Source organism: Tribolium madens, unplaced genomic scaffold (genome assembly GCF_015345945.1).
Source record: "Tribolium madens isolate multiple individuals breed KSU strain unplaced genomic scaffold, Tmad_KSU_1.1 Scaffold_19;HRSCAF=116;Tcas5.2_LG9, whole genome shotgun sequence".
In the NCBI taxonomy this organism is placed as follows: Eukaryota; Metazoa; Arthropoda; class Insecta; order Coleoptera; family Tenebrionidae; genus Tribolium; species Tribolium madens.
In genome coordinates, this window is record NW_025400983.1 from 13,633,087 (window position 1) to 13,658,007 (window position 24,921).

Here is a 24,921-nt window from a genome sequence, read left to right on the forward strand (position 1 = left end):
TTAAAGTGGGCGTCGATTAAATTCTACAGTTGGTAACACATTGGCTGAGAATCTGGGCTGCAAATTTTCCACACAAACTGAAAGTGAAAATGATCATTCACCGTGTTCGCCTTGTACTGCAATAAAAAATTTCTGCTTTAAAGTGAACCCACTTGTGTGTCATTCCACACGCGGCTTCCCCTCGTGTGTAAATTCGACATACGCGTGGATGGATCTTGTAACTACAAGAGAAACTTCTCCACTCGTGCTGTAATATACTACTGTTTTACTTGAAACAACTGTAGGGCAGTTTAAATTGAAGAAAACTGCACGTACCGATTAGCTACCGTGCGATCAAAAAAAAAATAATTAGAGTAGGCGACAATTAATGTTCTACAGTTGGCAACACATTGGCTGGGAATTTGGGCTGGAAATTTTCCACACAAACTAAAAGTAGAAATGATCATTCACCGTTTTCGTCTTGTACAGCAATAAAAATTTTCTGCTGTAACGTGAACATTATTTCACTCAAAATGAATAAAACGCAAACTTGTCAAAGTTTCCGCTGACATTTGATGTCAAAAATCAGGATTGCCATCTGAAGGACTTATTTAATCAACACCTACTCTAATTTATTTATTTTTTTGATCGCACGGTATTTTTGTTAATGATTTGTAACACTGCGACCGGATACCGTTTTGCTTGACAAATACTTGACGTACAACCTCTCAAGATTGTGAAATTGTTGTTAATCAGAAGCATACTCCAGTTGTATCATTTAAAAATTAAAGTCAGGATTGCCAACAGATTCATTCATTTTTGATCACTTTGAATTTCTAGATTTACTTTAAACAATTTTCTATAACTAAATTAGTATGTCGCGATTCAAGACAAAACAAATTGATATTGTTTTTTTTTTATTAAATATGAGGTTAGTTACACATCCAGTACTCAACAATGTGCTTTTGTGTTTTGTAACACAAAGAGTGAACTAATGTTTGTAAACATTTATAACGAGTGTAGAACCATTTTTGTGTCATATTAATAATGTAATGGTCATGATGTACAAACAATAAATAAATTGTATTTAAACAATAACTTATTCGATTATGTACTATAATTTTAATACTAAAGGTTTTAAATTGGTCATGTGCATAACAGTCTGAAAGTGTGCTGCATATTTTTAAAGCGTACAACATTAAATAAATGTCATCATTCAGTAAAGAATTGATTTCTAGGCCAGTTTAGGCTAAATAAAATGTCATGCAAGGCCATAGAGTGGCCTAAAAATGCCACAACTTGTATGACTATATACAGCACAGTTTCAAAGCAGTCTTTGGAACGATGTGTCATATTGCACAAACAGTTCATTTATTTATTACTCAACATACAATTATGAATTCTCAAATAATCTAAATATAACATTTATTAAATATATGATATATTCAATAATCAATTCCTTAACATAATTACTCTATTTTATTTGCAAAATAATTATAAACTCTATACAATGTTATTTAGTTCATTTTTGGAATGTTCCTAACACAGAGTGTACGAAATCATAAATCGGAAGCCTTCATTTGGATTTCATTTACATATTTTATTTTTTCGATTTACCTTTTCTTATCAAAATAAATGCTTCTCGTAAACCCTGATAACAATAAAGAACAAAGCTAATTAACGAACTAGACACGTACGGTCCTATATTTCACAGGTTCAAAACAAATTGTTGTATCCGTACTTTGATTTTTGAAACAAATTGGTAAAGTGCTCATAAGACATACGAGGACGTGCTGATATATTTCTAGATCACATGTATTGAAAGGTATCATTTACAAAAATAGGTGAAACTACTTCCTCATTTTCTCACAAAAAGAGGCCTACTATTCGATGAGATGTACAAATTTTTTCGGTACAAACTAAATTTGTCGACATTGTCGCTGATGGTGTATATCGACGAAATTTTAAGAGCGTTTTTGTTAGGTACAATTTTAAAATTGGGGTTGCTCGGATAATTCGAAGAGTTTTGTAACAAGAGCGGACGCTTTTGGGAATCGGAACGGAACGGTTTGCTAAAGAAATTCACCACGTGCTTAGGTGTGGATAATCGTATGGATAAAGGACGTTTGGTTGAGGAAAATGGAGCTTTTCCATGAAGAAACGCTAGCTCATTCCGGCGCCTTTGCAACACGTTATTGTTGTAAACGTTGGTTTGTTTCGAAGTGTTCTTATTGAAATTGTTGTAGTAATACTGTAGAATACTCCCGGCATTGATGTTTTTCTTATTGTTTTGCTTAGAAAGCAGCACGTTGTTTTGAATCATTATCTTGGCTGGGTTGGGGTAATAGATCTTCTTTAGCGTGTTGGGGGCGGAGATTTGTTTTGCTGAACAGTTGCAAGTGTGAGTGGCTTGACATGCTACTTCGCTGCGATGTCACACTTCCTGAAGGAATTTGACAGGACAAACACCTTGACGGTTGTCACCGGAACGAATCATCACCATGCCATCCAATTCTTCACCGATTTGTATGACTATTTGGTCCCTTAATAGCATCAGACCGTTGTCACCATCTGATACTTGCAAGTTGTGGGTTACCTAATGACATTTGATAATAATGGTAATAGGCCTCTGTTTAATAAAAAATGAAATAAAATAAAAAACAACAAATAATACTGCATGCTGTAGAACGAAGTCCAGCCGTAGATTATTCAACTGAACCACAGAGAAAATAACAAAATAATAATAATAAAACCAAATACATGAATGGAACAAAATAAAATACCTACTTACAATAAGAAATTAAAGAAAGAAAACGTAATAATACAAAATTAAAATTAATCAATCAATTAGATGAAAACAAGAACTTTGCGAAATTTATTCACTGTCTTATTTGATTGAAAAAGGTATAAACTAGTGAACAGTGAAACATGTATGTTTTAACCTGGGACATTGAAATTTGAGTAACATGACAAACGTAGATATTTTAACTGTTTTTTATACATCTAATTTTTTTCTTGGGGTAGAATGGAGAAGATGTTGACATCAGTTTAAAAAATATGAAGGTACCTATTCAACTCTTGCCGATAAATATAATCAACTTTTGTTTTAGGAGACATGTTCAAATTTATTTATGTCAAAAGTGAGTTGTTTTGAATCTTCTGTAGTTTATAGTTTGTTATTTTGTATTATCTAAGCACGAATTATTAAGCAATCTTTCATAAACGATGACACTAATTTTTCTAAAAAATTATCAACAAAAAAAAAAGAAACTTGTGTTCAATCCTGCTATCGAAACTTGGCGTTTCTCACTGGGATACAAAATGAGAAAGAAGTACTTGGTTTACTGAATCATATTGTTTGCTATGTCCACTCTCTTTCGTTTAGAATTGCTCAACATGTTTATTTATTTAGGGTTTTACCTCATACTTTTACCTCACGTAATGACATCGAAAGTGCCCGCTATGTTTAATGATATAAATTGCACAAATTATAAAATTTCAATTGTGTTCCAAAATTCACTGAAAGGATTGAACAAAACGCTATACAGCACTCGTGAGAAGGGCAGTTTAAATTGAAGAAAACTGCACGTACCGATTATCTACCGTGCGATCAAAAAAAAAAATAGAGTAGACGACAATTAATATTCTACAGTTGGCTAGGAATCTGGACTGGAAAATTTCCACACAAACTACTGAAAGTGAAAATAACTATTCACCGTTTTCGTCTTGTACAACAATAAAAATTTTCTGCTCTAACGTGAACATTATTTCACTCAAAATGAATAAAACGCAAACTTGGCAAAGTTTTCGCTGACGTTTGATGTCAAATATCAGGATTACCATCTGAAGGACTTTAATCACCGCCTACTCTAATTTATTTATTTTTGATCGCACATATTTATCATTTCAGTCATATGTCACCTCATTGACAGCTGTCACATTTCTGAAAGCTAGGTGCTGTACTAAGTGTACGAATTTATTTACTTACAGTTTTTACCTTGAAGTTTGTTTGAGAATTAGTTATCTCATTTTATTATTTATTAAATTTATTTGACAATCAAAATTTTGACCTTTTTTCCACACAACCACCGATATTTTGGTTACGTACTTCTTGAAAGTTTGAAACAATTTTTACTTGAATAGGTTTCAAATGAGACTGTGTATAAACTTTTTTGTGGACATGAAACTTTCAAAAAACTGCCTATAGTTTTTTTAATTTTCTCGTCAAAACGATAACATTGAAAATCAGGAATATTAACAAACTCGAGTTTGATCGTTTATCTAAAAGACATTTAATAGTTTTCCACAAAAACTACTCTAAATATGTATCTTACTCCCCCAAAGATACCTTTTTTTCAACACGACAGTGTTTAGGCCCTTCTTAAAAATTGTCAATCCTTAGTTTGACCCTTTATCTCAAAAATGCATTTGATAGTTTTTCCTAAAACCGCCCTAAATTGGTATCTTACTACTCCAAAAATACCCTTGTATTATGCAAGCGTGATCAGGCCCCTCTTGTCTTTTTTGTCCCTCTTGTCTACAAGGTCTTCCAGAACTCGCGTTCCGGAGAAAAATACAAAGTAAGATAAGATTATCAGGAACATAGAAAAAAAAATTTAAAAAAAATTCTGCCTATAAGTATTTCAAAATCAAGAGAGTTTCAATTTTGCACTTTGACTTACTTTATTTATTTCTGCTAGAAAAATAATTTTACATCTTTTTTTTTTGCAGGCTATTAGAAGAGGAAACAAAGAAGCTGTTTCCTGAATTGTAATTGTTTGTGGCTTTTATTGGCAAATTTCTGTATTTTTACTGAATAATTATGAAAAAACATTATACAAGATCATCGGTAAAAATAAACAGACGTAAAAAAGGTCAAATCTCAACAAAAAAATAATCTTATAATTTTTTGACAGATATAATTTTTAAACATTTTTCCATATTCCTAATATCCTATATTACTTGATACTTTTTAGGGACGCGAGTTATGAAACATCCTGTAGATGCTGGCAGAAAGAAACATTTCTATGACAATCAAATGTATTAGTTTCATAAGTTCAAGAAAATAAATTTTAACTTTATTTAAATAAATTTGCAAAATTTTGTTTGAAAAATTGGTTTTGTTAGGTATTTCAATTACAGAAGTTGAAAAAAAAGCAAAAATGTGATGATGACTGTTTGGCGTGTTGTTCCAGTTATAAAATTTAGCGATGTATTAGGATTCGTGTTAGGGTTAGTAAATTGAAGATATTTATTCCAAGAAAAAAAAATAGTTGCGTTTTTTTACGTGATGTATATTTTCGATTTATGAGACCTCGAGGTAAGCGCACAAAGTCGGTAACACTAAAAGCTTTAATCATTTATCAAAAGAACTTTTTTCATAGCTTTATTTTTTAAGGTTTCATACGTCTAGCACTAATTGCAAATAGAATACCTATAATACATATAAGTATTGAGGGATGTTGCTTCAAATTTTATTTAATCGGGTGCTATGAGGCAAGGAATAAGTTTTCAATTCGATAACGTTTGTCAATATCCCAAAAAAGAAACGTAGGTGGCTTCGGGACAGAGCTAATCTAATCGAGAACATGACATGACCTTTTGATGTGTTCCTTACCTGAAGCGGTTTCTCCCCCGGCGATAATTTTGAAACGTACTTAGACGGGAAGAAGCCAACCCGACCTAGACATTTCCCTTTCCACCAATCTGGATCTGAAGTATCAATTACAGTCACTTTGTACCCAGCCTTCAGGTCAAGTTCGTCTTGATGTCGAGATTTGAAGTTATAAAGAACTACGTATAAGTTTGTGGGTAATAAACGATGCGATTTCTGAAAAATCTCGTAATTAAAAGTTTGATGTTTTTTTGTGCTGCGCTACTTTTGCTCCGACAGGGCTTGGGCAAGGGGAAGTGCTTGCCGATGAAGGACTCTTATCGTTCTCATCAGGGAGTTCCACCGATGACATTCTGATGTTTTTTGCTGAGAGCAAGCGGCGATTGTGTACAGGACTCGAAGGAGCTGTACGAAAACAATCAGTTTTTATTGACAGTTTGGCAGGAAAGAATTTAAAGTATAAGATTTTGGAAATTGCAAAATGCATACTTGATTTTGCTTTGAGATCACTTCGAGTTACGTGGTGGCTGTGGATAGATCTTGCAGGAATGGCAACTGGGAACAGCATGCATTAATTAGAAAATTGTTAAACGGAATCATAAGTTGGTTAGATTACGTGCATTGGGAAAGAGCTGTGCATTCTGGAAAACTAAATAAGCCTGAAAAAATTATCGTATTTTGATTTTTCAAGAAAAGAACAAATCACAACACAAAGTAAGCTCCTCATACACTGAATTCTTGATGATGAACTTTGATTAGAGTGAGGGTCGCTGGCAACATTCACCCCGTGGTGTTTCCTTCTCTGAACGTGTTCGGTGCTCTCCGGGGAATCCAACGATAAACTCTTCATTCTCAAGTTCAATTTTTGGCGTCGCGGAGAATGGGGAGCTAACAGAAATTTTCATTACGTCACGTACTAGATCCGCACACTTAAACAGAGGGCAATAACATGCAATTCCATCAAGTGCAGTGTTCTCGACAAGTGCTGATTTCTACGAATTATTGGAATCTACAATGCGAATACTTGACCTCACGCTAAGTTGTTCTTTGGAAAAAAACTAGAGAGATTCAATATTCGCATTAGAACGCTATCGGTTATCACAGGTTGGCTCAAAATTCGACGGTGTCACATGTTTTTGATGTGACTACATGAGAAATGTGAGGCGACCTGTTAACTATGGGGAACTCTTCTAATGGTCAATTTCAGCTACATGTGAATTGTGTAGGCGGCTTCAAGATGTCTTTCTTGAAGTTGCCTGCTACCAATCTAAAAATTTTGTTTTTATACAGACCGCTACTATCGCAGTTTCCCATGTTTAGATAAAACGTCACAGCACTGGGAGAAGACTTCATGCTTGTCCCTGACGAAACAACATCAAAAAATCTGTACTATTACTACGTTTACACGACAGTTAAACGTACACTACAAGCAAACGTGTAAACCTAGTAATACAACACTACTAACACACATTTAACTATATCAGTGGTCGGAGGTGGCAAGGTGGAAGGATAAAAAACAGAGAACACTTTCTGGGGGATTAATTCATAGTTAATGTCAAAAAAATCACCACAAACTGTTATCAACTTAAAAAATTAAACTTCTACTTACTGCTGAAAAGTTAAAATATTGTAATCAAAGAACCTACAGCCTCGCAAATTTTATTTATCACAGTTGGAACAATTTAACAAAAATAAAATGAAACGATGATAAATAAACAATTCAAAAAATATTTTGAGCAATTTGCTAAAGGACAATTCGATAATAATCGATAGAATTAATTAACAGTAATTTAAAGTAAAAAGGTTTATTTTTTGGATTTTGAGCCCTTTTTTAGGATTGGTTGTCCCTTCCCTTTTGAGGGTGAGGGCGACGGAGGGGTGGGGGGTAGGTCAAGGCCATTCTTGTCGTTAATTTGCGGACCGATACACAACGGCTGTCCGAAAGGACGTGTACCAGAGGCATCTTGGGAATTTCGTTCTGAAAATTTAAGTACAAGTTGGATTTTAGTCTGGGATTTCCTAGTCGTATTTCGAAGATAGTTGCACGAAATATTTTCCATTGTTTGACGAAAACACAAAAAATGATTGATTATTTTTTAATGGGGGGTCTTCGTCATACAAGAAAATTGCCAAGTTGCCGCTAAATATTCTTACATTAAGCCGTTTTTTTGTATTGTTTTACTCGTTCGCTCCATCTCCCTTGCGACCAAACCTGTTAGAGATTTTGTAGCAAACTGGAAATTATTACATAAAGAAGAATAAATGCTGTTGTATTTACACAATGTGGTGTCTTAATGATACAAATAAGAGAAAAGGGTTAGATCGATTAAGTAAACATTTTTTCGTTTACTGTGTTTTTTTGGTATCATTTTTACTTCGTGTTTTGTAGAAATATATGGTTTTGTGCAGTTAAATTAAAAATTAATTAAAGTACTTCATGCAGAAGAAAAAAAGTGCAAGTATTCTTTTTCAAGCCAAGCTTTGATCATTTTTGGAGAAAGAAAATTAGAAACATTATGCACTAAGTTTTAAACTACTGCTCTATAATTAATAAGTAAAATTAGTGTAACGTTTGTTAAATGTTTTTATCTGCAAACGTCACAAAAGTGACCACTTTTATGACTAAATGACACAGGTAAAAGTTTTACTTTTCAGACATGGAGTAAAAACACTGTTTTTACGCCTAGGCGTTTTCACTTTTACTTGACACTTACTTTGACATTTATCACTGTTGTCTCTTTCTTGTCCCTTTCGCTTTTTCAGCATTTTCTGGAGAGGTACAAGGTAGATTATCAGCATTCGACATTTTGCACTATAAACTACACCAGTTATTCACCAGTTAAATCAATCAATTTCGAAATCTCAACACAAATTTCGAAACTGACGCGTGACGTTTGTTATGATTTTATTGCAAAGCGTCCTGATTATTGAGGTGATTTACTTGATTATTGGTGTGTTGCTCTTTTCGTTCCATCTGAATCGTTTGCAGATAAAATAGTATATGTTATTTGGAGTAAAAGTGAGTTTATGTGGCTCAGCTGAATCCATTTGCCTCACTCCGTTCGGCAAAATGAACGTTCAGCTTCGCCACATAAACAATCACTTTTACTCCTAATAACATAATCTACTATTTTTTATGAAAAAAAATTTAATTGCAATTAAAATTTAACTATCTTTGATTTAATATAGTGTCAATTTATAATTAATTAATACTTTTCGTGTACACATTGTGTCATTTTATTTGCTGAAATCTTTAATGTAAATTTAGTTAGAAATTAGTTTCAGATGAAGTTTGATTAAAGCGGAAAATTTTATCCAAAGCAGCTTAAATAATGACTTGAGTATTCAAACTTCCTATTCTAATTGTTTTAAATATTGATTTACTGTTTCAAACTACGTTACATATAACAATTTCGTAAACCGCTTGTAACATGTCTAAGAATTACAACTTTTTTCGTCTCGTTGCAGGAGCTTCAAAAAAAGGGGAAACTTTTGCATTTTATCATAAACAAAAGTTAAAAATAATTCTATTGGACTGTTTACATTACTTCTAATTATTTTCTCTTTTTATGCGTTTTACGATTTTTCATTACTTTGGGGGAAATGCTGCAGCCTAGATGATGGGAAAGTATTTAATTGAAAATAATGGCGCTGTATTTTCTTTACAACGTGGTTAAGAAGCAGTTGATCAATTATGGAGGCATTGCGTATTTCTCTTTTGTGAGGAAAGTAGAATTTTCTCGTAATTTTTTGATGGTGTAGGAAATTTGAAATGTCACTTTTTGTTTCCTTACCGAAAAAAAAAACAGATAACAATTTTACTATAGAATAAAATTTGCAGAAAACTTTATGCTCTGATGCATCTTTGGTGTTCTCTTTAAATAATAAAAGGAGTTTTGGCGGATGTGCCTATAGTTATGCAAGTCAGGAATTAGTCATAATTATTTTAGTTTATCGGCATTCGGCATCGTAGGTATTCTACAATAGATTATTTAGAAATCATTGCGTGCATTGTGAGGCGGGTCCATAAATCAAGATAGATTTTTTTCTCAATCATAAATTACAAATAAGGAAACTTCTTTATAGTTGGTTGCATCGTGAATGAATTTATCAGTAGTCATTTGACGTAAAGTTGCATGACCTAATCAGTGAAGTTTAGAAGCTGGCAACTTTCCTCTTAAAAGTTTATTTCGAAACTTGGTAGCAGCGAGAAGTTGTAATAAAGTCCAGTTAAGTTAGGGACAATTTTGATACTTGTAAACGGAATTAGCGAAATTACCGTCATGTGAGCTCACCACGTTGTGCAAGTACAGCCTAAGAGAAAACTAAAGGAATTAAAAGGAGGAAAGAAAAAAGAAACGGGCAAAGAAAAGAGCGATCGAGTAAAACAAAATATAATCTACTTGAAGCCAAACTGCATTTGTACAAATTGTGTTAGAAATTCTGTTCGGATAGAGTAAAAAGAATTGTTCGAATGGAATGGAACTGTGTTAAAAGGAAAATTGTTTCGTGGTCAGTTGTTGAAGCACATCTACTGGCTGTAAGCATGTGGGAGAAAGCACGGAGGGGGAACATCCAGCAGCATTCGACGCGAGGTGTTCCAGCAAGCACACCAAAGTGCCTAAAGCTTAGCCCCGTCAAAATCCGGACGACAGTGACGGAGCGGTGGATTCCCTCTCCAGCCATTAAAACTAACATAACATCAAAATCATAAAGCCGCGTACTTTCCGGCAGAGAGATGGAGCGATGGCCTGGAGAACCGTGACGGGACCGCGAACCAAAGCCAGTCAGGCTTTTCATTCCAGCAAATAGACGACGCCTCATCGACGAGCTTTCGGAAGTGCCTGGAGCTCCTTGTCTGCGGTCTAAATTATGTATAACAACGTTTGGAGAAACGGCCAAATCTTAGCGTTTTGCAAGAATTTTTATACCAAGAAAAGGTCAACGTGTTAACACGCACTTTTTATAAAGACTTAGATAAATTAGTGAAATTTGTGTTAGTTGTGTTAAACAAAGCGCACAACTCAAAGTGCGGCTTTTATATTAGAGTCGTTCCAAACAACATGGTGATGAGATGACATTGCTTCAAGCTGATTTCATTACTTACCTAATTTAGCAACATAGAGATAAATTAACTTAACATGTCCGACTGTAATAACGCCGTTAATATTTTTTTATTTAACTTTTCCACTGCTCTCCACTAAATAGTGTGATCTGATTTACCTTTTTTACGCATATTACAAGTAATAAAGCTATAATAATGGTATCGCTGTAGATAGGTATTGACACTGTTTTTAATAATGGTGCTAAAAGTATGTTGTTGTAGGATATACCTAGGTTGTACTACTCCTATATTTCAAAATTGAAAAAATCCTTGCATCAAGATACGGCATTCTGGGAGAAATTTAGTTTAAAAACTAAGCTCCCAAAAATATTAAGTGACCATACTGACACAAAAAAGACATAACTGATAATTTTAAAAATTTGCAAATTTCTTTTTTTGTAAATAATTTATGCTATAAAAGGATTCATATCGGAAAAAATTGGTTCAACTTATATGATTCCCCCCATGAACAAATCACAAAATTTTTGCCAGACTCAGAATTTATTGACTATACAGGGTGAAACTAAAGTCATTTAAAAAAATCTTCAAACATTTTATTTGTGTAAATAAGGTCATTTTGACATCATACTAACGTTATTAATTATCCCTAAATTGCAACCGACATTTTTTTTTATTGTTTTTGGTAGTACATTCTTATAGGTAATTATAAAAAGCAGTTGATATTACATAAGTTCTTACAATTGTCATGAAAAATAAAAGTTTTCGATAAATTATACCAAGGGGGCTTTATCTTTGTGTTCTTGCTTTATTTTATGAAAAGTTTTCATTAATCTTTTTATGGTAAGGTTTCATATTAAGTGTTTTACTGTTAATTAATAAAAAAAAAGGCTTAAAACATATAAAAAAGTGTTAAATAACTGATTGTAAAAATCCTGGTCTTTGTGAAGTTTTAAGTTTGGCTATGATTACATAAAATGTATTTTTTCTAAAAAATGGCTTACGTAATATCAGTTAATATCATTTTTTTATAATCACCGGAAAGTGCGTTACTTTAGGTTCACGCTGTACCGGGTGGGGTATAGTACCTCTAACTAAACAATTTTATTAATACTAGCTGACTGACTGTAATAGTATATTACATACTAAGTAAAGAAGAGCTTCATCACAGCCTAGCGTTGCTTAATTGATTGAGAGTCAAGTTTGAAACCAGTTAAAAAGATGAGACTGAAAAGAAGCCTTTCTCCGAGGTTTGTATACTATTTTATTCGCAATCATAATCATCCAGTATTAAAAATAACAACAATTTACCATAAATTCTGAATAATAAATAATCTTTGATGTAACAAATATAAGTCAACGTAAGAACATGAGCATGACAATAAAAAAAATAACTGTCAAAATTCCATAAAACAACGTAGTCTGTTGTAAAAGATTAAAAAAATTCGATTTGAATTAAATAATAACTAAATAAAAACTAGTTTTTATGTACAAGTAGACCTGTAATTTTAGTATCATTATTAAGTTATATGTTATTTTGACTTTTTTAGATATGTATATACTATCACCTCTTAAAATTTCTGCACAACAATTAAAATCATCCTGTGTGTGTAGACGTGTTTGCATTTAATTATAGGAATTATTTATATCTTATGCTTATAAAAAGTGTCCAATATTAGGCGACTTCACCTATAGCGGGTGTCCGGTCTTTATTGCTTTTATTTTTGCTGATTCCTGCTCGCTAATATAACGTACAGGTAAAATAATACTATCGAAAGATAAAATAATTGCTCAAAAAATAAGAGTTATAATAGTATTTTTAAATTAAAATACAATTTTCAAATTTATAATAAATAAATATGCGGTACCTACTTGTTATCAGAAACGTGGAAGTTTTTTTACAATTTATTTGGAGTTATGTTAATATAAGAATGAATAATTACTCCAATGAAGAAAGGGTTTTTGTGGTCAAAACGTTTTATGGTGGTGTTAGTTTGCGGAGAGTTAGAGATTTGTTTTCCATTAAGTATAACACTGTCTCAAAAGCAACAATCGGACACCCGATATATCTTCAATTACCAAATACTGTTAGTGTTGGCCAACAAAGTATACATATCCTTATAGCTCTCACAAGACTGGAGCGAGCTGTATTATTATAATTTTTCAAAACAGTTTTTTCTGAAAAATACAGTAAATAGGAGTAGTTTAGTATTACTTTAATTTAGTCTAAAAAAATGGATTGTAAAAACACAAACATCTGCATAATGTTTATTTTCTGAGGCCTGAATTTTAACTGTAATAATTTTTACTTGATTTTAATTCTTTTACTGCAATCTTGTGTTCAATATGTTAGTTTTGTTTTTAGTTTAAATTAGATTTATGGTTTTAGTATTTTTGGTAAATCTTATCACAGGCTTAATGGAAAAGACGAGATTGTTAATTCATAATGACCATAAAAAAAATACTATTTCAAGTCGACTATATTTTAATACAATTTTGTGCAATTCATCAGTTATCACGACCGTGCTGATAAGCAAAAGAATTTTCATCAACATGCATAAATTAACATCGTGCTAAAAAGTGTGTAAACCCCCCAGATCGGGAAATCGGGACCGAACCGTAGAGGGCAGTTGGAGAATAATTGGATAGAGTGCATGCAGAATTAGCCTAAAATTGGCGTAAACGCGTCCTTTAAGTCCTCTAGTCGTGACAAACCTGAGCTAGTGGAGCAAGGAGCAGGATTGACAACGGCTAAGTTGGTGCCGGCAGCCCTAGGAGGCTGTATCGGAGGACCCGGTCTCCGATTAAGACTTTGTCCGGAGCTGCCCGAGCTTCCCGGATTCGAAGTGACGGTTCTGTCCACCGTTATACCGGGTGGAGCGGGTTCTACATTAACGCGTGGCTTGCTATTTGATATTTCGGTAGCCTGCTTCAACACTTGGTATATTTGATCCACTTCCGGACTCTCTGAGAAAGGTTTGTCAATACAGTTTCGGACACGAAGGCAATAAGCGATTTATGGACATGTTTTAGATGAAGGAGGGTCGAGAGCGGCTCGGCTGCATTAGCAAAACGCTCTCGTCCAACCTTTGAGTTAATTGATGATCGAAGCATTAAGTACACCCAACACGTCTGTTTTTGTACCTATGACAGCATTGGGGGGCGGGTACAGTCTGTTGTTATCCCTGACCGACAAATGTCTGTTAATTGTGGGCATCCCTGAATACATTTCATTTTTTTCTATAAATATATCAAAAGTTCATGGTCAAACCAGAAATTTGAAAAAATATTAACGAAAATCTGCAATTTGACTTACTTTCGTCTTCGGCGGTCACATCTTGAATTCGAGTTTCTATCTCTGATGTTGATTTCTGACGTCTTAATAACCGTTGCTTCGTCTGACATTTGGACGCTTTATCCTGACAGTCAAGATGAACGTTCATTTTGCATATTCTACATTTCAGACCCTGTCTTGTGTGCCCTGAAATCATCAGGTTAATATAGATATTACGAGACATTTTGTTGATGTTGGGTTTGAGAGCATATCACAATAAGACGGGATTATTGCACAATTTGACTGCTTTTTCACATCTTTGAATAAACGGGTAGCGTCTAAAAAATTTCGGAATTCTATTCAAATGAAACTGTCTTCGCAATTGTTACAGGTACAGAAATGTTTTATTGGAGAAATAAAAGGATATTTTAAGTTTATGAAACAAATTTCTTTAAGCACAGTATGAATTAAAATTAATAGTCGTTGTAGTAAAAATCAACTTTTTTCTTCAAGCGTATCTTAATTCTAATATTTTGCTACTGAACCCAACCAAGTAGAACAACTCCATTGCGTTATTAGTACAATAATGTAAAAAAACTGTACTAGTAAAATAATGTTATAGGAAAAATCACGGAGGTTGACCGATGCGTCATCTGACGTTTCTCCTCACCACGTTTACATCGCGATGACAAAACGTCAATTTTTTTGACGTTAGGTTCAATATCTACGAGTTATTAGAAGTTGTTTATTGATGAAAGTGTTGCTTTGTACGATTCTTTGCAAAGGCATTTAAAATTTAATATAGTATATTGGAAATGACGTTCTACAAGCAGTGTATTCCTTAGATCATTATGTTTTCCAATGTTTTGAATGTTGTATCTAAAACTCGGAATTTTTAGTGTACATCAGTATAAAACCGATTTTCTAAGGAACAGTGGGTATGTTGAGAAGAAAACGGATGCAAAATAGGTAATTCATAAATAGGAATCATCATAGACATAAGAAGCCTGGACAAGTAATTTCTTACATTGAGTTTTTTAAGAGTTTAAAACTATAGACGATCTTATGCATTTTTCCAGGTAAGAAGTTGAAATTCAAGACGTCTACAAAACAAAGTTACATCTTACATCCTTCGAAAACATACTAGAAACGTTCGGAAGCTTTTATTCTGATTTTATGAAAACCAGAAAGTTACTTATCTGACTGAGAGTCATAACAATGCGTCGATTTCAGTTTGTACTGTTAATTACTTTATTAAATAATAGGCTTCTTAAACAACGGTCAGATTTACCTCAAATATCTCAAATAATCACAATTTTATTTACAGAGTGTGGTTTGTGTCATAGCAGACACAATATGTAAAGTACTAAAACAGCATTTGAATGTTTTTTTTATAAGATTGGCCCCATTTTTTGTAGAATAAATAAAGGTTGATGGGGGGCTAATTTTTATCGGTGACCCCTCATTATTTCAATTTTTTGCACTAACACAAGTACATTTATGCTTGATTTCATGGAAGTTACTTAATCGTAAGGAATTAAATTAAAAGAAACCAATGAGACGCTGAACAAAAGCAAGAAATCAACCAATAAGATCAACCAATAACAAGACTTTCAACGACGACAATAATGTTACTGTCAATGTCAAATTGACAAATTCACTCAAACATGACATTTAAGTGGTGTAGTTGAAGTACATACAGGCTGTCCCAACGGTCCGAAAAAGCTCTATAATGTTTATTTTAAGAGATATTGACTTTTTTATAGCTGCGTTTTTTATGCACATTTTAAAAATATTGCGGTTTATATCCAGCGTGTCCCAATATTAAAAAAACACTAAAGTTATGTTGTTTTAAATGGAATCTACTGAGTTTTGATTTTATTTTTGGATTCTACGCTAAATTATAAATAACTTTTATAGAGGTTATTTTTAGTTATCTGTTATCAATTTTGATTTGTGGCACTTTTTTACCAGAATTTTTGAAATGCAGGGGTCAGTCTAAAAATTCGTACCTTCTAAATGCTTCACACAAGTTAAAGTAAGTAACGCCGTTTGATTCCTGAATGTTTGCCGCGTCTTTTAAGTGTTTACTCAACAACCTGCTCAGTGGCATGTGTCTACTGCGAGTTTTTTAAAATGACAAATTAAAAATGTCAAAAACTCATTTTTTTCAAATGGCACCTACTATTTATTATTATACCAATCAAAAGATCTTTTGACAAGCTTTATATCAATATAAGGTTTGTTTAGTCTAGTGTAAAATTCTAAGTTGCTATCCTAAATTAACTAAATTTCGATAAACTTTTCTGTTTTGGACAATAAAAATCGAGTGGGCCTTATGCACAAAAAATAATTAGCGCAGAAAATAAACAAAAGTAACACAGCTAACACCGAAATAGAAAGAGATAATTCAACATTCTTATTCATGACCTGTACTAAAGTCTGTTTAACAAACAGCTTTTATAGTATAACGTAAGTACAGTTACAATTTATTAAAGTTTAAGGCTCTCCATTAGTGTCTAAAATTTATACGGGAAAACATACAAATTTCACCCATGTGTAAAATCTGTATTTTTTAATTCTACAAAAAGATCCACGTCTCTATCTGTAAATAATAGCATAACGTACCCCGCTATGATGTAACTTTTTCAAAATATTACTTAGATTCTCTAAAAAATTACCATTATTGTAAAACTTTGCCCAGGTTTTTCTTTGTAACGGTGCAACATCTTAAAACAATTTTTTTATTGACATGTAGATAATTAAAATATGCACCTCGCTACGTTCATTTTTTTTTTATAATACAAGCTAAATTACAAAAAAACTTTAAAAAATGGATGCAACCCCCATTACTCTTGGACGGAAAATCTCAAGCTTCTTCCATGATTTACAGCTGTTATTACCCCCCATCGAGAGCTTAACCCCTAATAATGATTTTACACAAGCGGTACCTGCAAGAAGCTTTCCTTTTTGTTGAATTTCAAACTGATGATATCTGGTTTTAGCTACATTTTTTTTAAGTCTAGTAACATTGTGTTTAATTCGCGAATTATTCGACGTTTAAGAACGCAAAATGAATGACAACAGCATTCGAAGCAGATACACAGTGTGTCCCCGGATAGGGGAAACGACTCTTGTAAAAGATAAATAAATTTCGCTCTAAATTAGCACTGCTTATTAATTAAAAATTAATTTCTAACATAATTTTAGTTTAAAAAAATCAGGTATACGTTGGATATTTAAAAAAATATGTTTTTTTCTCTAAAGTGCTTTTTTTATGTAGCAAATCATTGAGTTCTTCTAAGAAAACTCTTGTACAATATAAAAATATCTCGCTCTAAATTTGCATTTTTTGAGATTTAGCACTGCTTATTAGTTAAAGACTAATTTCTAACATAATTTTCGGTTCTTCTAAGAAAACTATCATAATACAAGAATTCGTTAGAAATTTGATTTAGTTAATCCTGAAATTTTAAAGACCTAAAACTTTCTCTTTTTGGCAGAAATTACTAATCTTATTGATATTTTTGTCGATTCTGCAATTAACTGCATTTGGGCGAAAACGATCCTCGAAAAATCGAAATTTGAATTTGCCGGGCTAATGTTACTAAGAAACGAACTATCAAGTCATTATTGTCAAAGGAAAACTTGTCATAATTTGACTTGATTGTTCGTTTCTAACCCGGCAAATTCAAATTTCGATTTTTCCAGAGCCACTTTCGCCTAAATAGAGTTAAGTCGAGAATTGACAAAAATGTCGATAAGATAGCCCTTTTCGAGCACTACAAGCTAAATTAATCAGATATTAATTTCTGTTACTCCTGAACCGGAAAAAAATAAAAACTAATTTCCYATGTTAATTTCCTATATCMAAACCTGCCTGGGACAACCGGTATAAACGAATTATAGGAGATGGTGATAGTAGAGTTTATAATAAAATAAAAAATATTAAACCATATGGCCCGGATTATTATATTGAAAAAATCGAGTGTAGAAACCATATCTTGCGAAATTATTGTAATAAATTAAAAGAATTGACCAAATGCGCTAAACTCAGACCAAAAATTAGGGCATGTATTAAAATTTCGAATGGCTGTAGTAAGTGCGGTCAAATATAGAAAAAATAAGTCTGACCTCTTACACATAAAAATATGTGATCTAAAAATCGTATACTTAGTGCAACAACTAGATAACTTAAATTTTAGGCATTTCTAAAGTATTTGTTGCAGTACTTCAAAAACCTAAAACCTAAATTTGTGTCACATTAAAAAAAACAGGTTAGTGTATTACACACTTGTATGACTAACAATAATAATTTTTGATTACTTTGAAGATGTAGTTTTTTGTTTTTAAAATTTTTAAACTGCAGTTACTCAAAACTATAAATTTCAAGTTGCTGCACTAAGGAGACGAAATATTTTGAATGTTTTTAATTAATTACTTTATTACTGATATATCAGAAGTAGGGTAGTGCCATTTAAAATATTCATTCAACTTGAGGTGACTGTGGCTTCAAGGCTTCAAAGGTTTCACCGAAACGGTTTCTCGATAACTTTCAGTTCTAGAAATATGGCCGATTGCAAGTTTTAAAATTGATACCCTGTATGTGTAAATGTGTAATTTTATTTTATAGTGTATAGTGTTTGCTAAGTCTAATAAAATATTTTGTGTGAATATAAAGCCATTTATGGTCCTTATAATTTCTTTTTTATTTGTGTTCGTTTATAAAAGATTATTTATCCTCATTAAGTATTTAACAATGCAACTTGGCATTTTGTTATTATTATTAGTATTATTATCAAATATGAAAATAAGTGAAAGAGCACATTCCGAAAATGTTACTAAGATTATTTTAAAAGGTTCGGTCTGGTGTGGTCTTAGCGACCGTCGCCACAGGCGCTCTTTTAATCCGGTGATTGACAGCTGCCAGTGCAAGCCTAAACGCCCTGCAATTTGGGTTGCATATTTCTGAAAACTGAAATTTTACTTCACTGCATAACACCCTTAAGGGTGTCTGACAAGGTGTGGCCACGATATTAAGTGTCTGGCAATGGATGAGGTGATTTCTTATATTATTCCGAAGAAAATATAAAAAAATTCCGCTTTTTTATTTGATAAATTTAAGTTGGTATTTTTTACTTCTTTGCTATCGGTCCCTGCTTTCGGATCGCTAAACCACAGGCTAAACTGCCGCGTCGAGTCWCAAGTTCTTTCGTTGATAATACACGCGTAGGACGGCCGAACTCGTGCCGGCCGATCGCTTATGTTCCTTTTTGTTGATTTTGTTTTTGAGTTTTTACATTTTAATTTTAGACAAAATAYTGTTTACCTTCTAAATCTATTTGTGACTTTTAAACAAGTAAATTACTGTCAATATAACAAATTTTATCCAAGGTAATAGATTTTTAAACTAAAAGTTTTGCCCTCAAGAAATTATTTTTTTTCTGAAATATTAACTTTTTTTTCAGTTGGTTCAAGAGCTAAACTGAAAGTTTATCTTTCTAAAAGAAAAAAACTATTGAGGCGTGAGATTTTGTGCAATTTTTCCTTTTTTTTAGGAAATATGTCAAACAATTATGGTGTTTTTTTAAATATTTTTAAAATTCAGTGCACCTAACAAATTTTACGTCCAAAACAAATAACTGAATATTAAACTCTAGTGTCTAGTCTGTTAATAATTTTTATAATGCAATGTATTCGTTCTTTACTTCTTTATCAATAAAAATAATAAAACCCGGTGGCATCATCACATAATTATCGGCCAGCTGTCCCAGATGTTCGGTAGGCGAGAGGTAACCGATGTACGCAGATTGTGACCCGGGAAATGTTTTGACTAGCAAAAAATGTTTATGTTTAATTTTTAACCGTTTTTTTTAGTGCATCTGATTGCATGTGTGTGCGTAGTGTTTGAGTGGTACTTCGAAGTACATTTTTTTAAATTTGTTATCAGTAAATTTGGCCGACCCATTATTCTTGATCACGGGTGGTCACTGCTGTGTTGGTAGTATGCGCTGACAAATTTTCAGCTTTTACAAAATAACTCACGGGAGCTATACGGTCATCGGAGCGAACTAGTTACGATTATCAGGATTTTTTGACCGGAGGAGCGAACTAGTGTGCACCGTAATAAAGCAATAATAAAATATTTTTTGTTGTACTTTTGCGTGTGCTTGGTTTGGTTGTTGTAATAAATTGTTGTTTTCTAAGTTAATTAGTTAGGGTTAAGTTAAGTGTTTTAGTTTTGTGATACAGGCTTCTGCGTCTTATAGCAAAATCCATCTTTTTTTCTTTCTTATTTACTTTTTTTCCTGCTTTTGCCGTTAGAAGTAATTCCAATAATTAAAAATTAAAACAAATTAGCATCATTAAGCACTATATAGCCACGAAGATTTTTCTGCAGCCACCGTGTTTATTAAAAAATATCTCTAAACAAGTAGAACAGTTTTGTTAATTTAGAATCTCCAGAGACTCTAGAGAATTTCTGTTATCCTTATTAATTACAGTATGTTAAATGATCAGCGGGAATAGTCTCTCAAGTTGCTAGATTGTGCGCCAGTGTTCGTTTAATAGAGACAGATTATCACATTAAGTCAACATGGTATGAATTGGGGTACTGTATACTCTTGGTGAAAGACGTCGCAATTCTGTCCTTAATTTAATAAAAGATCAGCCGTCAATAGCTGTGATTTTAGCAATTTATTTTGACTCACCTCTCAATACTTGCGAGCATACATCGCAGGGTGTAATTTTCTTGTAAGTATACTCTTGGAAATTATGAGCGTCTGGATCGCCTTTTAGAAGCTCTCTTGTCGCGGCCGAACCATTTTTCCTAGATAAGAAACTCTCGTCAGATATGAATTTGTTTGATTGAAATTCGCTTTAAAACGTTATTACGTCAAAGGAATTTTAGTTAAGCCAACCTCATAACTAAGTTCGAAAGTTTAGATTATGAGGACGGCCTCAGGCTATACACACAATACACGAAACTATACTAGACATAAAGAAAAAGCTATACGTACTGTAGTAGTAGTACAGGGTGTTCAGCTAATATATGTGCAAACGTAATGATGGAAAATGCAAGCTGATGATGATGTGAAATTTGCGTAAATGTATGTGGAAATGGGAGAAATGTGAAATAGAACAATTGTGAGGATAATGTTGAATGAGATGGCACTCGACTAAATCCGGTTTGAAAATAAACAAAGCTTGGCTTTAATGGCGCTCGTTTCTCGTCAAATCCTTTCGTTTTGATCTCTTTAAATTCGCTGGAATTGTTTGGTAACTGAGATTGGGTCAGTTGATAGAGAATACTTTTGAGGTCGTTCAGTAAACTCTACTAAAATTGATTTTGAGGGAAATTGGTTTCTGAATGGATTGAGATGGAAGTTAGGCCGAAGCTTTCTGAGCTGATAAAGTAACATAATGATGCATAATGGTATGGGTATATACACATGAAAATGCAGTATGAAAGAAGTGACAACAAAAAGTGATCTAACATTGCATGACACATTTACCTCATTGCAATTATTGTAGAAACTGCATGGTACATTTGGTTTTTTCTGTATTTAAAAACAAACATCAATAACGATTAAAACAAATCTACTTTAACTCTTGGAAATAGATTTATCGGGAAAGTTCTAAACCAGTTAACGAGTCGGACTGATGAATCTACTTCCAAATAAAAGATTAGAAAAGTTGTTATTGAATCAACAATGTCCTATAAAAACTGACACAAAACTACTGTAATTATTTAGATTAATAATTAAAATGGCCATTTCCAATAAAATAAATCAATATTAGACTTACTTCTCCGTGGTTTCTGGTGGTGGAGTTTTTAAACTCTTAAAAGCTTTTAACCATTTATTTTTCATGCTTGCAGTCGACGCTGAAGACATTTTTCTTTCACGACCCGTATCTCCTTCGAGTTTACTCGTAAAAAGCTCTTTCTGTAAATTAAATTAATTAAAATTTAACATGTGGCAGTTTGAGACCAAATTGAATTCACGTTGAAATATTCAATATTTTTGTCATGTTGGGTCTAATTGAACTTATTCATGCGAATTTATCAGACAAATAATAATCACCGGTCTTAATTAAATGCTCTTAATTAATAAGTGAGTTTTCATCATTGAAGCATTGAAATCTCAATCAATTAAACTGGGTTTCATTTTCAACATTTCATCTAATGCCGGTTATGCATCGTTAAATTATTGTGTTTTGGCCTGGATTGCATACACAAAAGAGCAACAATCGATAATGACATTTATAATTGCAGTGGAAAAGCTGACTTACCAAATGGGCTTTTAGGGTAACCCAGCCCATGGTTCGTTTACTTTAGAAATTATCCGAAAAACAAAAATGTAATTTGAGTCGAGACGATCCCGCGCTTTGAAACGCGCGTCTTCGACAACTACGGGGGTTTCGACAGCGGTAACACCAAAACGATCGATTTTTACGGCAGACTTTTGATTCACAGCCTTAATTATCAAATCTTCGGTTAACAATTTAAGAAATTTTGTAAAAGCGTATTGTCACCGGTTAACCTTAGCTGTACCCGAGGTGTATTGATAATCCTTGATGCGCAGAGCTTTTCCCGCGCATCTGGGAGTTCCATCAATTCGTGCAAAAGCTCCGGTGGAGAACGAGCCTGGCCGATCGACGGTAAAATGGTTTATGATTTTTTCGATCGTTTTGTTGATTTTTCGGTATTCCATTTTCACCTCTTGATTAAAATTGGTCGGGAGGATTATTTTTTCCATCCAAACTCATTTGCAATTCAATGTTGCTTGTTGTTTTACAATATGTGTAGAACGATAACAAATTTTTGGTAGTATGGAAAATAAATGTGAATTATTATTTGTCATTTGAATGTAATTAAGTTGAATTATTACGATCAATAAATTCTTGAGGTGAAAATCTCGAAAACCTACAAGTTTTCCTCAACCGTAATCGCGTTAAGAGAACGTTGTAATTATGTACATATTTTAAGGTCTGTCGACTGTCAACGGAGGGACTCATTTTAATTTATTTTCTTATGAAGGTGTTGGATTTGTAGACGGTTAGAACTTTAATGGAAATAACTCGGCCTTGTTTCTGAACCATGACTTCGAGGGCTCATTCTGCAAATTTCTGAACTAGTTTTTGTAGGCATCAAAATTCTATCGCATGATCAAATGAATTAATTTCAATCTACTTTTGGAATCAAAATTTGAGTTTGCTTAATTTCTGAAACAAAAACCTCCATAACAACAATTTTTATCGGTCAATTAGAATTTCGTTTTTTTTTTAAATTATTATTATTATTAAAAAGTTATTTTTAAACAAAAAAGTGCTTCAACCTGAGTTAAGTTTACAATTAAATCGAAAATTGTATGTGTTTGATTGGGATTTTTATCGGTCAATTAGAATTTCGTTTTTTTTTTAAATTATTATTATTATTAAAAAGTTATTTTTAAACAAAAAAGTGCTTCAACCTGAGTTAAGTTTACAATTAAATCGAAAATTGTATGTGTTTGATTGGGATTTTTTTTTAATATGAAACATGAAAACAAAATTGAAATAGTGAAGAAAAAAGTTTGGAAGCTCATGCTCTAATAGTGCTATTTCACCCTGTTTTGTGTTCAAGGTGAATTTTGTTAAGTGAATAATTGTCTATATTTTAAACATTTTTATAAATTAATACAAGAAATTATAATATGTAGGTATTAGACAATTTTTTTAATTTCTGCTGTTTGATTTATCTGACCTGACTTATTTGTTAATGAAAAATCCGCTTTAAATGCTACTTTTGGTTCATCTTGTACACAGGGTGATTACGGTGTTGAGGTTGAAATTTAAATGAGATGATATCCACGGTAGATCAAAAGTAATACGCTATACGGGGTGCGCTAGAACTCGCGCCCCAAAGAAAATTTTCAAGTAAGGTAAGATACCAGGAACCTGAAAAAAATGTTTAAAAAATTCTATCTGTCAAAAAATTTTGACATTTATTTTTTGACATTTGACATCTTTTTATTTCTATTTGAGGATATTGATGACCTTGTATATGTTTTTTTACAATTATTTAGTAAAAGGACAAAAATTTTGCCAATAAAAGCCACAAACAACATTGAACACAGTTATAATTTAGGATATAGCTTCCTTGTTTCCTCTTTTAATAGCCTATAGCTAAAAAACTTGGAAAATTAATTTTCCAACAGAAATAAACAGAGTCAAAGTGCAAACTTTAAACCCTCATTACTTCGAAATTATTATAGATAATTTTTTTTTAACATTTTTTCCATGTTCCTGTTATCTAACCTTTTATGGCATTTTTCTCTGGGGCGCGAGTTCTGGCGCATCCTGTATAAAACAAAAATTTACGTTGAGAAAGGAAATAATTTATTTTTTCTACTCGCAATTGTCATATTAGTCACGGGCTGAAGTTACCTTTCTGTAATTCTAATAATTTTTCGAGTGTGAATCTGGCTGCACGAAACGAAAATATTGGGGGAAACGCGTTGTGACGCGAGTAGCAAGTTTTTGGTCGACTGTAATTTGAATTTTGCCCTCAAGAAAAATATTACTTACTGCTAACTTCATCGAGGTGCTTTCTGTTAGTTGTCATTTAGCTGTCATTTAGACGGGGCTGCGGCTTGTGAAAAATGAATGAAAATGAAAGTGAAGATGATGTTTTAATTGGAATTGGAAGTCAGTACGAACGTATATATAAACTTTTCCAAGATTGGCGTCAAGAAATTAAATAAATTCTTTATCTGAGAATGTGCTGCTTGCATATTTTCAAGATCTTTCGAAAAAGATGAAACCGCATTTTTTGTGGGCAGTCTACTCAATGTTGCGGATGACGCTTAACCTAAAAAACAATGTTGACATGAGAAAATATCCCAAATTGTGTGCGTAACTGAAGGGTAAATCTGATGGTTATAAATCTAAAAAGTCGAAAACAGCAAATTAAAGAATTCTTATCGTCTGCCCCTGATAAGGAATACCTAT

At 32.8% G+C, this 24,921-nt stretch overlaps 1 protein-coding gene across 9 annotated transcripts in view; it reads right to left on the reverse strand.

Moving 5' to 3' along the window:
* Window positions 1–883: 883 nt before the first annotated feature.
* LOC123015995 overlaps window positions 884–24,921 on the reverse strand; it is an 87,112-nt gene continuing 63,074 nt past the window's right edge. Inside the window, exons 10-22 of one of the 9 annotated variants that reach the window (XM_044416148.1) lie at window positions 21,736–21,875; window positions 21,444–21,488; window positions 20,640–20,758; window positions 13,972–14,136; window positions 13,371–13,622; window positions 10,318–10,458; window positions 6,886–6,954; window positions 6,303–6,481; window positions 6,210–6,252; window positions 6,083–6,148; window positions 5,859–5,998; window positions 5,597–5,809; window positions 884–2,575 (exon numbers count right to left, since the gene is read on the reverse strand). In XM_044416148.1, coding sequence (XP_044272083.1) covers window positions 2,414–2,575; window positions 5,597–5,809; window positions 5,859–5,998; window positions 6,083–6,148; window positions 6,210–6,252; window positions 6,303–6,481; window positions 6,886–6,954; window positions 10,318–10,458; window positions 13,371–13,622; window positions 13,972–14,136; window positions 20,640–20,758; window positions 21,444–21,488; window positions 21,736–21,875 — 1,734 coding nt within the window. In that variant the 3' untranslated portion in view covers window positions 884–2,413. Of the gene's footprint in view, window positions 2,576–5,596; window positions 5,810–5,858; window positions 5,999–6,082; window positions 6,149–6,209; window positions 6,253–6,302; window positions 6,482–6,885; window positions 6,955–7,238; window positions 7,572–10,317; window positions 10,459–13,370; window positions 13,623–13,799; window positions 13,896–13,971; window positions 14,137–20,639; window positions 20,759–21,443; window positions 21,489–21,735; window positions 21,876–24,921 lie in introns of those variants that run through there. The other 8 variants (XM_044416140.1, XM_044416142.1, XM_044416144.1 and 5 more) reach the window with 8 other exon arrangements.